The 15,879-nt window shown below is 46.4% G+C and overlaps 1 protein-coding gene across 1 annotated transcript in view; it reads left to right on the forward strand.

The window, feature by feature from the left end:
* Positions 1-3,481: 3,481 nt before the first annotated feature.
* The window catches only part of cnmd (chondromodulin), an 83,301-nt gene continuing 70,903 nt past the window's right edge, over positions 3,482-15,879 (forward strand). The window contains exons 1-2 of the mRNA XM_072264371.1: positions 3,482-3,553; positions 4,109-4,246. Coding sequence (XP_072120472.1) covers positions 3,482-3,553; positions 4,109-4,246 — 210 coding nt within the window. The remainder of the gene's footprint in view (positions 3,554-4,108; positions 4,247-15,879) is intronic.

Below are 15,879 nucleotides of genomic sequence, written 5' to 3' on the forward strand. Positions count from 1 at the left end.
ATGTAGATAATAAGCAGAATTAAACTCTTACACTTAAATATAGCAGGTGGTGGGGTGGAGGTACATCTCTACCATAGATGCTGTAAGGTGCACCTTCTCTCCACTAGCCTGCAGGTCAGCCTTGGGCAAAGTGTAGCACCTTGGGTTGGCTCTATTGGTAAAAAATGAAATCAAATCACTAGAAAGGGGTGACATAGGATTGGAAGGTGTAGAATCATTGTGGATAGAGCTAAGAAACTGAAAGAGTAAAAAAAAACCTGATGGAAGTTATATGCCAACCTCCAAATAGTAGTAAGGATGTGGTTTAAAAATTACAACGAGAGATAGAAAATACTTGCTAAATTGGCAATGATATGATAGCCATGCGGGATTTCAATATGCAGATGGATTGGGAAAGTCAGATTGGTGCAGGATTCCAAGAAGGAGAATTTGCAGAAGGCCTATGAGAGGGCTTTTTACAGTGGCTCTTGTCTGAGCCCACTGGGGCATCATCTATTCCAGATTCAGTGTTGTGTAAGAATTGATTAGAGAGCTTAAAGTAAAGGAAACCTGAGGAGGCAGTGATCATAATATGATAGAATTCACCCTGCAATTTGAAAAGCAGAAGCAAAAGTCAGATGTAATAGTACTACAGTGGAGTAAAAGGAATTACAGAGGCATGAGAGAGGAGATGGTCAAAATTGATTGAAAGAGAAACACTAGCAGGGATGAAGGTAGAGCAGCAATTTTCTGGGAGCAATTCGTTAGGTGCAGGATATATACTGTACATCCCCAAAGAAGAAGAAGTATTCTAAAGGCAGTATGACACAATCAAGAGAAGTCAAAACCAACATAAAAGCCAGAGAGGGTAATAGAATGAAAAATAGTAGGAAGTTAGAGGATTGGGAAGGTTTTAAAAACCAACAGAAGGCAATAAAAAAATTCATAAAGAAGGAAAAGATGGTATATGAAGGTAAGCTAGCTAATAATATTAAAGAGGATACCAAAGTTTCTTCAAATATATAATGTATAAAAGAGAGGTGAGAGTAGTTATCAGACTGCTGGAGAGGTAGTATTGGAGGACAAGGAAATGGCAGATGAACTGAATTATAAGTACTTTGCATCAGTCTTCACTGTCAAAGACATTAGCAGTATGCTGGAAGTTTGAGAGCATCAGGGGCAGAAGTGAATGAATTTGCCATTAGAAGGGAGAAGGTGCTTGGGAAACTAGAAGGTCTGAAGCTAGATAATAACCTGGATCAGGTGGTCTACAGCCCAGGTTTCTGAAAGAGGTGGCTGAAGAGATTGTGTAGGCATTAGTAATGATCTTTCAAGAATCAGTGGGTTCTGCCATGGTTCTGCAGGACTGGAAAATTGCAAATGTGAATCCAAGAAGGGAGAGAGGCAGAACAGAGGAAATTATAGGTCAGTTAGACTGACCTCAGTTGTCAGGAAGATATTGGAGTCAATTGCCAAGGATGTGATTTTGGGGAATTAGAGTCACATGATAAAATAGGCTGCAGTCAGTATGGTTTCTTTAAGGGAAAATCTTGCCTGTCAGATCTGTTGAAATTCTTTGAGGAAATAACAAGCAGGATGGACAAAAGAGAATCAGTGGATGTTGTGTACTTGGATTTTCAGAAGACCTTTGACAGGATCCCACATATGTGAATGCTTAACAAGTTAGGAGTCCAAGGTATTACAGGAAGATATTACATGGATAGAGAACTGGCTGATTGGCGAGAGGCAAAGAGTGTGAATAAAGAGCCTTTTCTGGTTGGCTGCCATTTACTAGTGCTGTTCCACAGGTGTCTGGGACTGTTTTCTTTTACCTTACTGTATATGTTAATGATTTGAATGAAAAGTTGATGGCTTAGTTGTCATGCTTGCAGACAACACCAAGATCGGTAGAGGGGCAGGTAGTGTTAAGGAAGCAGAGAGGCTACAGAGGACTTAAACAGATGAAGAGAATGGGAAAAGAACTGGCAGAAGGAATTCAGTGTAAGGAAGTGTATGGTCATGCATTTGGTAGAAGAAATAAAAGCTATTTTCTAAGTGGAAAGAAAATTCAAACATCTGAAGTACATAGAGACATGGGAGTCCTCGAGCAGGAATTCAGAAGAATGAGGGGGGATCTTATTGAAACCTGTTGAATGTTGGAAGTCCTCAATAGAGTAGATGTGGAGAGAATGTTTCCTATGGTGAAGGAGTCTAAGATGAGAGGACACAGCCTCATAATAGAGTGATGTCCATTTAGAATGGAGATAAGAAGGAATTTTATTTTAGCCAGAGAGTGGTGAATCTGTGGAATTTGTTGCCACAAGCAACTGTGGGTATATTTAAGGCAGAGTTTGATAGATTCTTGATTAATCAGAGCATGAAGGGATATGGGGAGAAGACAGGAGATAGGGGCTGAGTGGAAAATGGATCAGCATTGATGAAATAGCAGAGCAGACTCAATGGCCAAATGGCCTAAATCTGCTCCCATATCTTATGGTCTTCTGGTCTTCTGACTAACCCGAACACTTCAATGAAGGGAGAGTTTAAATTATATGTTCAAATTTCTAGTTTGGAAGTTGAACATGTAACATTGTGATTTAAGCTGAGAGTGATTCTGCTGAGCATGGACTTTTTCTCACCCCTTACTTTTGTTGAAAGTGATGTCCATGCTAAGCTGTGGTTGAGTTTCCCATTGTTAACTCGACTTATAAGTGACTCAGATCACCTGTGAATTTTGGTACTTAAATGAGCCAATAATTCACTGCTGGTAACCATTTCGTACAGTATTGCCATTCCAGTTTCTGAATACTATTGAGAAATAGGAGTCCTGACTGATTTTATTTCTTGTATCAGATCGACTGAGAATAACTTTACAAGTGTTCAAACCAGGGCGGAAAACTTCAATGACAATCCCTAAATTTCGCAGAAAAACCACATCGGACCTTTGGGTATCAGACATTACAAGTCATTATTAACCATTCCTATTCTTGTTCTGCTAGAAGTAAAATGGGCCAGGGAGAAAGAACATGAATCCACACATATTCCCAGTACTAATGAATAAACTGTCATTAATTATTGGTGTATTTTATCTCTACCAAACCACATTATAAAGCAATATCCGCTAAAAGGACATACTTAATTCAACATTTCAGCATCAAATTCACACGTTACTATGTTAATTACTTCATTTTTGATACTTCTACTCCGGAAGATCATAAAGGACATATTAGGTGTGGCATTCTATATGTTGATTTATCATACATATTTTCGTTAAACTTTCTTAAGGTACTTAGTCAGAATAAAATCTACTCATCATATTCCTAACCAATGAGTTTTTCCGGTTGGAAATGACGTGAAGGGAAATATGAGAGGTGTGTGTGTGAATGAGAGGGAGCGGCGGGGGGCAGGCAGAAGTTATTTGATATTCAGAACACGTTGCTGCCTGCTGCGGCGGGGACTGAGATTATCAACGGACGCTGAGGGTCAGTGTAGCACAGACACCATGGCAGAAACTTCAGAAAAAGTGCCCATAGCTTTGGCAGGGCCAGCTGACGTGGAGCAATGCCTGCCGCCTGTAAGTACATAGGAGAGGGATAAAATATCTTCAGTGCCTCCGTCCCTGGTATATTTACATAATGTTTAGACCTATTTCCAAACAATGTTTCAAAGGTTAGTTAAGCGAGACGAAATGTGTAAATTTTAAGGGTTTCTTTGATAATATGAAATAGATTACAAATAATTGCAAAACATTTCCGCCTCTTTATATTACAAGAAGCTGTATACTTTAAAAATCTTGCAAAAAGATTTCAGCGTATTGGAATTAAGTGGTAACTGAAGTTCAGAAGTTGTAGTGAACTAATAGGTGCCGGGATAACGAACCCATTGTTTTGCCGGACAGGTTTTACTGAATTGCGTAGTATTTGTTACAATTTAAGTTATGGGGAAAAGTTTCATAAGTTATTCATTTCTGATGGCAGAATTTCATTGAAAACTGTTTTGGCAAAGTTAAATTTGTGTCCCCGCTGTGCGCGTACAGTAATCAGTAATCAGTAGCGGTGCCGGCGTGTTTGCTCGAGTTTCTAATTTGAAGTTACTGCCGTTTAAGAATTCATTTCTGTCCCTGTTCAAGGCTTACACCGTGGCCGTCAAACCCTCGAGCAGCGGTCGCCTGTTGAAGATCGGCGCCGTGATTCTCATCACCGGCTCTGCCCTCCTGGTCCTCGGAGCGATTGGAGCTTTTTACTTCTGGAAGGTCAATGACAAAAATGTAAGCAACGTAACACCGATATTTATGAAATTATTAGCCCCTGCACTCCTTCCAATCGGAAAGGGTGCAGTAGATGGGGGATTTGTTCAAAACGTAGAGGTGCAAAGCCGGCGACCAGCTGTGTGAAGCTCCGATGGTCTCTTGGCGGCACCAGGGTCGGCTGGTGTGTGGCGTCACTCTGTATTTCGATCACCGCCGGCCGAGCCACGATGGTCGCTTCCCTTCGCACTGTTGTACAGTACCGGTCAGGGTCCCACTTATATCGTCTTAAACCTTTTTACTTTTGCAGAATAAAGTGAACGGTTAAATGTTTTGGCAATAAGCCCGACAGGAGATGAGCCCTCATAAAGAATGTCAATCAACTTTTGACACAGCTATATGGTAATATGCAGTGATGGGAACGGGAAAATATTTTCTTTTATACCCAGTGGATGTTGAAACGGTGGTGAAGGGAAGACTCTGGCCTCTCTCATTTGTAACTAAAAGTTAGGTGAAGTTTTGAAGAAACCAAAACCAACTTTCCAGATTGGCTGTTTTTGCATTTTCCCCTTCTCAGCCCAGTCTTCCCCTTGCCGTCCTATCCTTAAACAACCCCCATTCTGCCAGCAGTGCTGGTCATTAAAAGTATATGTGGATTTTCACCAGCTGCTGAACAGTCTCTTTGGAGCCAAGGCTGCCGTTTTTTCTAGAGAGGAATCCAGGTTTAGGACAAGGCCCTTCTTATGTCGTGGAATTCCATAGATCAGAGGGGCTGCTCTGTTGGCCCTGCGGAAGGAATCTGCCAGACTGGAATTTTCAATGAATGAAAAGTTGGTCATTCTTGAATGCTGCTCTTTTCCAGGCTATTATTGGCAAAATATATTAAACTAAACTGCATATTCTGTATGTCTGTACCTTTTGCACAGCAAGAGACAGGATCTAGAAAGGTAAGGAGCTGGAAGTGGAGGTTTTGGGATTTTGTCCGAAACAAGAGGCTCATTTCCAAATGTTTCCTTCCCATTTCTGCTGGAAAGTAAAGCAGTTGGAAATGGAAAAACGAAAAAAGTGGCTGCCTACTGGCTGCTCGATACTAATCCATCTGCCAAAGTACTGTGGTGTTGAGGTGTTCACTCAGTGAGTCACCCTGCTAAAAATCAATCCCATGGCATTGTCCTCAGCCCAGATTCAAACTTTCCGTCCAGTTTATTTATTCTATATCCACTCCTTTCCCCTCAGATTAAAGTGTAATTACTTCAACAAGATTTCACAGTGATTACTGAATCACAATCAAATTTATTATCACTAACAAATGTCATGACGTTTGTTGTTTTGCACGGCAGTACAGTTCGAAACATAAAAATTATTATACATTACTGAAATAAATGGAGGGAGAAAAACATTGACCGTAGGTCTCCAGAGATTCCGCTTGGACTACTGTCCACCTTTCCAGCCCTGCACAGGTGGTTGCCGCTGACCCCACCTTATCTTGCAAGAGGGAGGAGATCTTCAATCACATTTCTGCAATCTGTTTGGATGATGCACCTGGGAGCTGTGAGATTTGGACTTTGACAGTTAGGTCTAACTACTTGAGCCTGTTGAGGAGTAAGTGGTATGAATGTGTGTGATCAACATCTGTGTACAGCATTTGGTGGGAGGTGGCATTAGAATGGGCATTCAGTAGGTTAGAACTGGTTTGCTGCTGAATAATACAGTAAAATGATAAGGTATCACAGATTTGGTGTACAGCTTGTAAAAGACCCAGCAGGCATAGGTTAATGATGCATTGTGATCCCCTTCCTTGTTTTCCAACACTATCCAATTTAATCCTTAAGGATTTATTACAGATGAGATGGAAATTCTAGTCAGGTTCATTAGCTGAAAATAAATAAATTTCCTGAGCCATACAGTATTAATCAGGCAGCACTGAAGGATTTGAGAGCACTAATAACTGTTAGGAGGGAGTTGTTGTACGCCCATTTTTTTGGTGGGGAGTTTCACCAAACCACCAGTGAGAATCACTCATGAGAATTGGCTTTATTTCAACTGTGCATAACCAGATACAGTACTGATAATTTCAGGCAAGTCTAAAGTCACAAATGCCATAGTTCTCATTGCTTCCCCGCATCACATCATTCCCTCAATTCTGTTTCATTGATCCTCTCAGTAACTCCTGACAGTTCTATGTTCTACTGCTTGATACCCTCACCACTACTTCACTACCTCCCCACTGAGCTGCCATCTTGTTGCTTCAATCACTGCCCTCTCATTGGCCCACTCACTACTTCTCCAATATCTCTTTTCACCTTGCCGGAAGAGACGTTTATCTCAGTTACACGTAACAGACCATAATCCACTTCTACTATGTCAGTTTTATGGTCAAAGATGATGACACTACACCTGGGTCAAGCGTTGAATATGGACTTGGACTTAGACTCAGGATAAGGATATTGGACTGTGGACAAAATGGTCCCTGGATATCTTGTCCCTGGGATATTGCCAATTCCTGTCAATCTTTGGGTTACATTGGGCCCTGACATCTTGCATCAGGAGGTTATTGAGACCATATCAAGTGGATTCCAGGTTGTGAAGACAACAAAGTGTCCATTTCTTGGGACAGGTGTCACCATGTCATCACTGGAGCTGTGCATTTTGAAACCATTGGAAGACTGAAAATCATATAAATTTTCCACAGATGTTATAAATGATCATGGAATTTAACGAGCAATTTAACGACTATCCCATGCCAAAAAAAATGGTATTGATGATCAGAAATACACTGTTGAGGTCTAAGCTCCTTGACAATGATAAATCTAGATTTTGTCTGACTGACTTCCTTGGGCTTTTTAAGCTATCATTCTTGTGAACGTTGTTAAGTCTCTGTGCACTGTTCCTCTCAAAGGGCTTTGCGTGGGATTCCACACAATTAATTACACTCAAAGTTCTGTTGATTCTTAGTATAAAGAACAAGCTGAAAGAACAGTAACAATGAATACATTTAATTAAGTTGAAACAAAGGAGGATACTGGTTTCCAAGAATGATATCAGCAGATCAATGCTGTGGTTGTTCTGTTCCTAATTTGTGTAAATGACCTGGATTCAGAATTTGAGTGGCCAGATAATATAAAATCTGGAGGATCTATGACCATCAGAGGAGACCAGTCCAAAAATTGAGGCGGACAAGCTAATGTGAATGAATTAATGGGGAAAGAAAATGCAAAATAGGAAAAGAAAGAAAAAGCACAGTTACTGCATATCAAAATTAGTAGGATTGAAATGGAAAAAGAACATGAAATATTAGTGGCTTCAACAGTCATTGAAAGAGTGAAAAGAGGTTTGAACTGCACAACCAAATGCTAGATTCTCAGCTGGAGGGTTAAAGGTGCAACCTTGGCGTAACTGAATCCGGTGAATCTTGAATATTGCTGCAACTCTGATCAGCATAGCAGAGGAGATTCTCTCGGTGAAGGATGTACCAACAAGAGGGTTAGTCTCTCTGTATGAGCAGTAGACCCATCATGATGTCAAGTTCTTCTTCCATTGCATCCAGCTCTGTGCCTATCCCTTTGCCAAGTATTTTGTACACCCCCTGATTGCCCTCTCTCCTTTCTCCAGCACTCGTCCTCCTCTTATACACTCCTGACTTTTTACCCTCTCTTTAGATCTCCAACTGCTGATGTGATCAATCATCTTGATTTCTCCATTCCTCTCACCTACTCTAACTTCACCCCTGTGAATGCACAACTCTCCAGTCACTCTGCACAATTTCAAACTTGTTGTTAAACCCGCAGACAAGGGTGGTGTTGTTATAATCTGGCAAAAATCCTTGTAATTCTCAGGTACTTCCTCATACGTACCCCTGGACTATGACTGCACTAGTGATCATCATGCCACTGTCTTCAATACCATCACAGATCTCATCACTTCCAGATATCTCCCATTCACAGCCTCCCACCTGGTAGTTTCCCAATTCCATACTGCACATTTCTGTCACCTATTCAGGATTCACCTAAACAGGACTGCATTGTTCCAGCCTGCTTTTGCCTTGTTGAATTCACGTCCTCATGCCATGACTCTATATTGTCTCCCTACATCCAGGGCAATGCACTTGCTCTCCACCATTTTAACCACTTCTATTCGGCTGCTTCATCTTTACCATGGATGTCCAGTCCCTATATTGCTCAAATTTCCATCAGGATTGCCTTCGGATCTATATTTCTTCCTAGAGCATAGATTCAATCAGTTCCCTTGAACTAACACTACCCTTCACAACTTCTCTTTTGATTCCTCTCACTTTCTATAAATAAAAATTATAGGCATAGCCATTCACATGGACCCATTTTCGCCTGTCTTTTCTTTGGCTATGTGGAGTGGGTTTTTTCCAAACCAACTCTGGCATCGTTCACCAGCCCTTTCTCCACTACTCGCTGACTTCATTGGTTCTGCCTCCTGCACCTGAGCAGAACTTCTTAATTGCATCAATATCACTGCTGATTTCCATCCTGCATTCCAATGCACTTAGACTATATCTGACACTTCTCTCCCTTTCTTAATCTTTCTGCTTCCACTTCAGAAGACAAAATATCCACTAACATTTACTGCAAACGCATTGAATCCTTCAGCTACCTCAACTATATCTCCTCCCATCCTGTCACTAATAAGGATATCAGTCCTTTTGTTCACTTTCTCTGTCTGCACTACATCTGTCCTCAAGATGACACTTACACTCTAGGACATCTGAGGTAACCCATCAGGAAATGTAGAAGAGGGTTGATCCAAACACAGAGCAGAGGAGATGACTGAACGGTGAGTGATAACTTTAATAATAAACTGCAAAATAACAAGCCATGAGGGGCCACAGAATAAGAGAGAATGGATACTCACTGAAGGCTAGGAGCAACTGGTTGAGGCTGACTAGTTCAAAGAGCGAACAAGGAGGGAGGATGAGAAGCGGGTTTAAATAGGCTGCAGGGGATGAGTGGAAAATGAGTGGCTGATGATTCCTTTTAGCTGGGTGGAGACTAAGAAGTGCCTGCTTATGAAGGTATGACAGGACCCTCCCAGCTCCCCCCTCCTACAGCCAGTACCTGATAGCCCAGGACAAACCAGATGGGTCCTGTGATGAGTGATGGATCCAAGATGAATCCAGAAGGCACCCAATACCTCTCCTCCGGGCTCAGCCCTTCTCAGTCAACCAGGAACTGTGCACCCCGTCGAACACAATGTGAATCTATCAGCCAGTGAGCCCATGTACTTTCCACCACTCTTAGTTCCAGTGGTGAGGGCTCAGATAGGTTGAGTAGTCCATGGACAATGCTTAAGGCAGGACACATGGAAGGTAGGTGTGATCCTGAGGGATGATGGCAGCTGGCAGCAGTAAGTGGCTGGGTTGATCTGACTGGTAACCTTAAAGAGATCAGTGAACTGGGTACAGAGCTTATGCAGTTGCTGCAAAAGGACAGATCATGGATGGATATTGAGTCATGGTCCTCAGGCCAGAATAGTCTGGCTGGGCACCACCGACAGTTAGGCATAGTCGGCAGCTAAGGTGATCTTCCTTGTACTTTTCCAAGCATTTGGTATCGGTCAGCCAAGACCCTGGTGAATGGGACCTCCTCCATGGGAATAATGGAGGTTGGTAGCTCTGATGTACTTCAAATGGTGACTTATCTGTGGCAGAGGAGATCGGCGGAGGTTGAACCATTTAGCCAGAGCAAATCCTTCCGTGTGGAAGAGTTTGAGGTGGTGAAGCATACAGAAACTTCTCAACTTACTGTCTGGCTCTTTTGGACTAACCATTGCTCTGCAGATGATAACCAGAGAACAAACTCACTGAGGTGCAGAGGAGAGAACAGAAGGCTCACTGGAAGCAGGAGATGAGCTGTGGGCCATGGTCTGTCACAATGTCGTGGAGGCAAACTATGTACTTGCTGAAGAACCGGGTCCACTGTCCCAGCGATTGACGCAGGTTTGGGTAGCACCATGAAGTGGGCTGAAGCACCTTCAATTACTCCAAAAGACTGAGGTTTGGTAAAATACTGAAAGGCATTTATTCGCTGTACAATACGACCTCCACAGTGAGTGTCTGCCCCCGGACTGAGGGGGAGGGGCAAGGCGAACACCTTTATACAGGACTCTGTGGGAGGAGCCACAGGGGCAGTCAGCAGAGGGGTGTGTCCAGACAGGTAACCCAGTTACAACATATATACATGGTTTACCACATTCACCCCTCCTTTTTTTAAAAAGAGTCCCGCGGGGTGAAGTGACTGACAATATTTACAAGAAGTCTATTTACAGGTCATGTCTATCAGGCGGTCGAGTCCGTTGCTGTGATCTACGTAGCACCGGCGGTGATTGCACCGGCGATGGCGGTTGTGCTGGCTCCAGCCCGACTTCAGGTGCCAGCACGTTAGACGTCGATAATCCCTCGTGCGTGTGCGTCGCGCCCGGTATGGGAGTGTCGTGTGGTGTCTGTATAGGGTTTGGGGTGCACGGTGTCTCATAGGTACATACATTGGTGGGTATGGGGTCAATAGTCACCACGGAGTGTTCAGGGTAGGGGCCTGGAGCTCCTGCGGGCGCCAGATCGCGGATGGAGACCGTGTCCTCCCGCCCATCAGGTAAAACCACATAGGCATACTGGGGGTTCGCATGAAGTAAGTGAAACCTCTCGACTATCGGGGAGTATTTATTGCTCCTCGCATGTTTCCGGAGCAGCACTGGCCCCGGGGATGTCGGCCAAGATGGTAGGGTGGTTCCAGTGGTCGATTTTCTGGGAAAAGAAAAGAGCCGCTCATGAGGGGTGGCGTTGGTGGCTGTGCATAACAGGGAGCGGATGGAGTGGAGTGCCTCGGGAAGGACCTCCTGCCAGCGGGAGACCGGCAGTCCCTTTGACCTGAGGGCTAAGAGTGTGGCTTTCCACACTGTGCCATTCTCCTTCTCCACCTGTCCATTCCCCCGGGGATTATAGCTCGTGGTCCTACTGGTTGCAATTCCCCTAGCCAGTAGATATTGGCGCAGCTCGTCACTCATAAACGAGGACCCTCTTTCACTGTGGATATAGCATAGGTATCTGAACAGAGTGAAGAGCTTGCGCAGGGCTTTTATAACTGACGTAGTGGTGTCGGGGCAGGGGATGGCGAAGGGGAACCGCGAGTACTCGCCAATTACGTTAAGAAAGTACACATTGCGGTCGGTGGAGGGAAGGGGGCCCTTAAAGTCAACACTCAGTCGCTCAAAGGGGTGGGTGGCCTTGATGAGTGGTGCCTTTTCGGGTCGGTAGAAGTGCGGTTTGCACTCTGCGCAGAATTGGCAGTCCCTGGTCATCATCCTGATCTCCTCAAGGGAGTAAGGGAGGTTCCGGGCTTTCACGAAGTGGAAAAGCCGGGTGACTCCCGGGTGGCAAAGGTCTACATGTAGGGCGTGTAGCCGGCCGATCTGCGCGCTGGCGCATGTTCCCCAGGATAGGGCATCGGAGGGCTCATTGGCCTTCCCAGGCCTGTACATGATGTCATAGTTGTAGGTGGAGAGTTCGATTCTCCACCTCAGAATTTTATCATTTTTGATTTTGCTCCGCTGCTGATTATTAAACATGAATGCGACTGAGCGCTGGTCAGTTAGCAGGGTGAACCTTTTGCTGGCAAGATAGTGCCTCCAGTGCCTTATAGCTTCCACTATGGCCTGGGCCTCTTTCTCTACCGCAGAGTGCCGAATTTCAGGGCCTTGAAGGGTACGGGTGAAGAACGCCACTGGTCTTCCTGCCTGGTTGAGGGTAGCAGCCAGCGCAAAGTCGGAAGCGTCACTTTCTACTTGGAAGGGAATGGCCTCATCCACCGCATGCATTGCTGCTTTGGCAATGTCCCCTTTTATGTGGTTGAAGGCCGCGTGGGCCTCGGCAGAGGGGGGAACGTGGTGGACTTGACCAGGGGGCGGGCCTTGTCTGCATAGTAAGAGACCCATTGGGTGTAATATGAAAAGAAGCCCAGGCACCTTTTGAGGGCTCTGAGGGTATTGGGAAGAGGAAGTTCCAACAAGGGGCGCATACGGTCGGGGTCAGGGCCAATGACTCCATTCTCCATGACACACCCAAGGATAGCAAGTCGGATGGTCCCAAATACACACTTGTCCTTGTTATAGGTGAGGTTGAAAGATTTGGCCGCTTGGAGAAATTTTTGGAGATTGTTGTCATGATCCTGCTGGTCGTGACCGCAGATGGTGATGTTATCCAGATATGGGAACGTGGCCTTCAGTTGGCACTGGTCCACCATCCGGTCCATTGCCCTCTGGAAGACAGATACACCATTCGTGACACCAAAGGGGACACGCAGGAATTGATAAACCCTGCCGTCCGCCTCGAAGGCGGTGTAAGAGCGGTCCTCCCGGTGGATGGGGAGCTGATGGTAAGCGGATTTTAGGTCTATGGTCGAGTACACCTTGTACTGTGCTATCTGATTGACCATATCCGCGATGCGGGGTAGAGGGTACACGTCGAGCTGCGTGAACCTATTGATGGTCTGGCTATAGTCCACGATCATCCTATTCTTCTCCCCGTTCCGAACAACGACCACCTGCGCCCTCCAAGGACTTGTGCTTGCCTCAGTGACCCCCTCCCTGAACAGCCGCTGCACCTCCGACTTAATGAAAGCTCTGTCCCCCGCGCTGTACCTCCTGCTTTTAGTTGCCACAGGTTTACAGTCGGGGGTCAGGTTGGCGAACAGCGGTGGGGGAGGGATCCTGAGGGTGGAGAGGCCGCAAGTGGTGTCGGTAGTGTGGCAGTTGGCACGATGTTGGGTGCGATGCGCGGGTCAGTGTGTGTGTGTGGTCAGTAGTGGGGTACGTGACATCTCTCTACAAAACAGGGGATTTATGACAGTAATTGGTGGAAGGGGCCCATCATACTTCATTGTCACGCTTTTTAGGTGGCTCTGGAAGTCCAACCCCAACAGCACAGGGGCACACAGTTGAGGCAAGACCAGTAACGTAAAGTCCCGATATTCTGTGCTCTGCACCACTAGTGTCGCTACACAACCCCCCCGGGTGTCTGTTGTATGCGACCTGGAGGCCATGGTGACCCTCCGACTTACCAGCCGTATCATGAGTCCACAATGCTGCACCGTGGCCGGGTGGATAAAACTCTTTGTGCTGCCTGTGTCAAACAGACAGCTTGTCCTGTGCCCCTCCACCAGGATGTCCATCATTGACCTTGCGAGCTGGTGGGGAGCACTTTGGTCGAGGGTCACGGAAGCCAGGGTGGGGTCGCTGTCTTGGTCCAGTGTGGTGGGGTGCCCTGTGAGCACCCGTTGGTCGTAGGCGGTGGGAGGTGGCGCCGACCAAGATGGCCGCCCCCATGTCTCGCACGTGGTGGCGGTGTGCAGGGAAGATGGCGACCCCCACGTCTCGCACACGGCACTGCTCGATCCCGCTCGCGGTTTTGACTTACAGACCTTGGCGAAGTGGTCCTTCTTTCCGCAGCTGGAGCAGGTAGCTTGTCGGGCCAGGCAGCGTTTCCGAAGTAGCACTTCGCGGACTCACGACTGGCGGCTGCCGGGGTCGATTTGCTGGCAGATTGCGGAGTCTGCGGCACCGACGAGGCCATCAGGGGATCACGTGCCTGGAGAGCCTTGGAGTTATGCAGAGCAGCCTCCAACGTATCAGCCAGCTCCATCGCCGAATTTAGGGTAAGATCGGCTTTTTCCAGCAGCCGCTGGCGCACGTACACTGACCTGGTCCCCGTGACGAAGGCGTCTCTCACTAGGAGTTCTGCATGCTGCGCCGCCGTTAGCTGCTGGCCATTGCAGGCTCGCACGAGCGTCCGTAGGGCCTGGACGAACTCAGCACTCGATTCCCCGGGGCGTTGTTGCCGTGTCGCTAAATAGTGCCGAGCATAGACGCTGTTTATCGGCCGCACGTATTGTCTTTTGAGTGCGTTCATTGTGCAGTCGTAGTTCGGCTGGTCTCTGATCAGCGAATAGACCCGTGGACTGACCCTGGAGAGTAGAACTCTGCGCTTCGCTATGGGGTCGGTCGCTTTAATCTCCTCTAGATACGCTTCGAAGCAGGCCAGCCAGAGTTCGAAAGTGTTTCCAGTGTCAGGCGTTTGCGGATCGAGGTCTAATTTTTCTGGTCTCAGGGCCTGTTCCATGTTTTAAAACATACAGCGAATAACATTGAAGCACCTTCAATTACTCCAAAAGACTGAGGTTTGGTAAGATACTGAAAGGCTTTTATTCGCTGTACAATACGACCTCCACAGTGAGTGTCTGCCCCCGGACTGAGGGGGAGGGGCAAGGCGAACACCTTTATACAGGACTCTGTGGGAGGAGCCACAGGGGCAGTCAGCAGAGGGGTGTGTCCCGACAGGTAACCGAGTTACAACATATATACATGGTTTACCACATGGGCCGACTTGGAGAACTGGTCCACGACTATCATGATCACCATGATCCCATCAGAAGGTGGCAAATCTGTGGTGAAATCCATGGTGATGTGGGACCACAGGTATCAAGGCACTGGTAATGGCTGCAGGAATTGGACTGGGCACATTGAGGGCAGGCGGTAATGAACTGACATACATCTGTGATCATGGTGGGCCTCCAGAATCAGCCATGCAGAAAATTCAGGCTCTGTAATGCCTCACTGCACAGTCGCCAGCACGCTCGCGGTGTAGGGCCTGGTAGTCTGGTTGTCAACGTTCCAGATGATCAGAGTGAGGACCTGGGAAGATGGAATGGTGGGCTGAGGGTTGATCTCCATTTCAGTTGAGTTAAGCTGCAGTGGCAGGGCATCCCCCTTAGTGTTCTGGAGCTGGGTCGGTAGATGCTGAAGTTGTATTGCTCGAAGAAGAGAACCCAGCAAGCCTGATGTGGGTTGAGTTGGGAGGTCTGCTAAGTGGATATGAGGCTCTGGTGGTCAGTCCAGATCAGGAAGGCTCAGCGTTTCCCATCAGCCAATGTCTCTATTCCTCCAAGGCCCACTTAATGGTGAGTAGCTCCCTTTCTCCTACTCCATAACGGCACCGTGTAGAGTTGAACATGAGTGAGAAGAAGGCAGAAAGGTGTGTCTTCCCATCTGGTCCTTGCTGGCACCCATGTCAAATGGGTCCACCTTTACCACAAAAGGTCTGGAGGGCTTTGGAGGGTGAGGAATGGGAGTGGTAGTGAAGCGTCTCTGAAGCTCCTCAAAACCATGTCCACAGCACAGACCAGGTTGTCCATGAGGTAATGACTTGGTGAGGGAGGTGAAAGGAGTGGTAACTTGGCTATAGCTCCTGATAAAATGGTGGCAGGAGTTGGAAAATCCCAAGGAGAACTGTAGCTATTTGAGGGAGCATTATCAGGGCAATTAACGACTGTACAGACTTTCTCGGTCCACGGTTATGCCATGGGTGAAAAGACATAACCCAGGAAGGAAATGACTGGGGTGAGGAACTGGCATTTTTCTCATTTGCAGTACAGTTTGTTTGCAAGGAGATGCTGAAGGACTGAATGGACATGGCAGACGTGTTAGGCGTCCTTGGAGACGATGAGGATGGTGTCAAGGTAGATGAACACACATCTGCGTAACATGTCTTGGATGATCTTGTGACTGAAGGCTTAGAAAACAGTTGGACTGTTGGAAAGTCTGAAAGGCAGCACCAAACATTCATAGTGGCCAGTGGG

This window comes from Mobula birostris, chromosome 7, assembly GCF_030028105.1.
Source record: "Mobula birostris isolate sMobBir1 chromosome 7, sMobBir1.hap1, whole genome shotgun sequence".
In the NCBI taxonomy this organism is placed as follows: Eukaryota; Metazoa; Chordata; class Chondrichthyes; order Myliobatiformes; family Myliobatidae; genus Mobula; species Mobula birostris.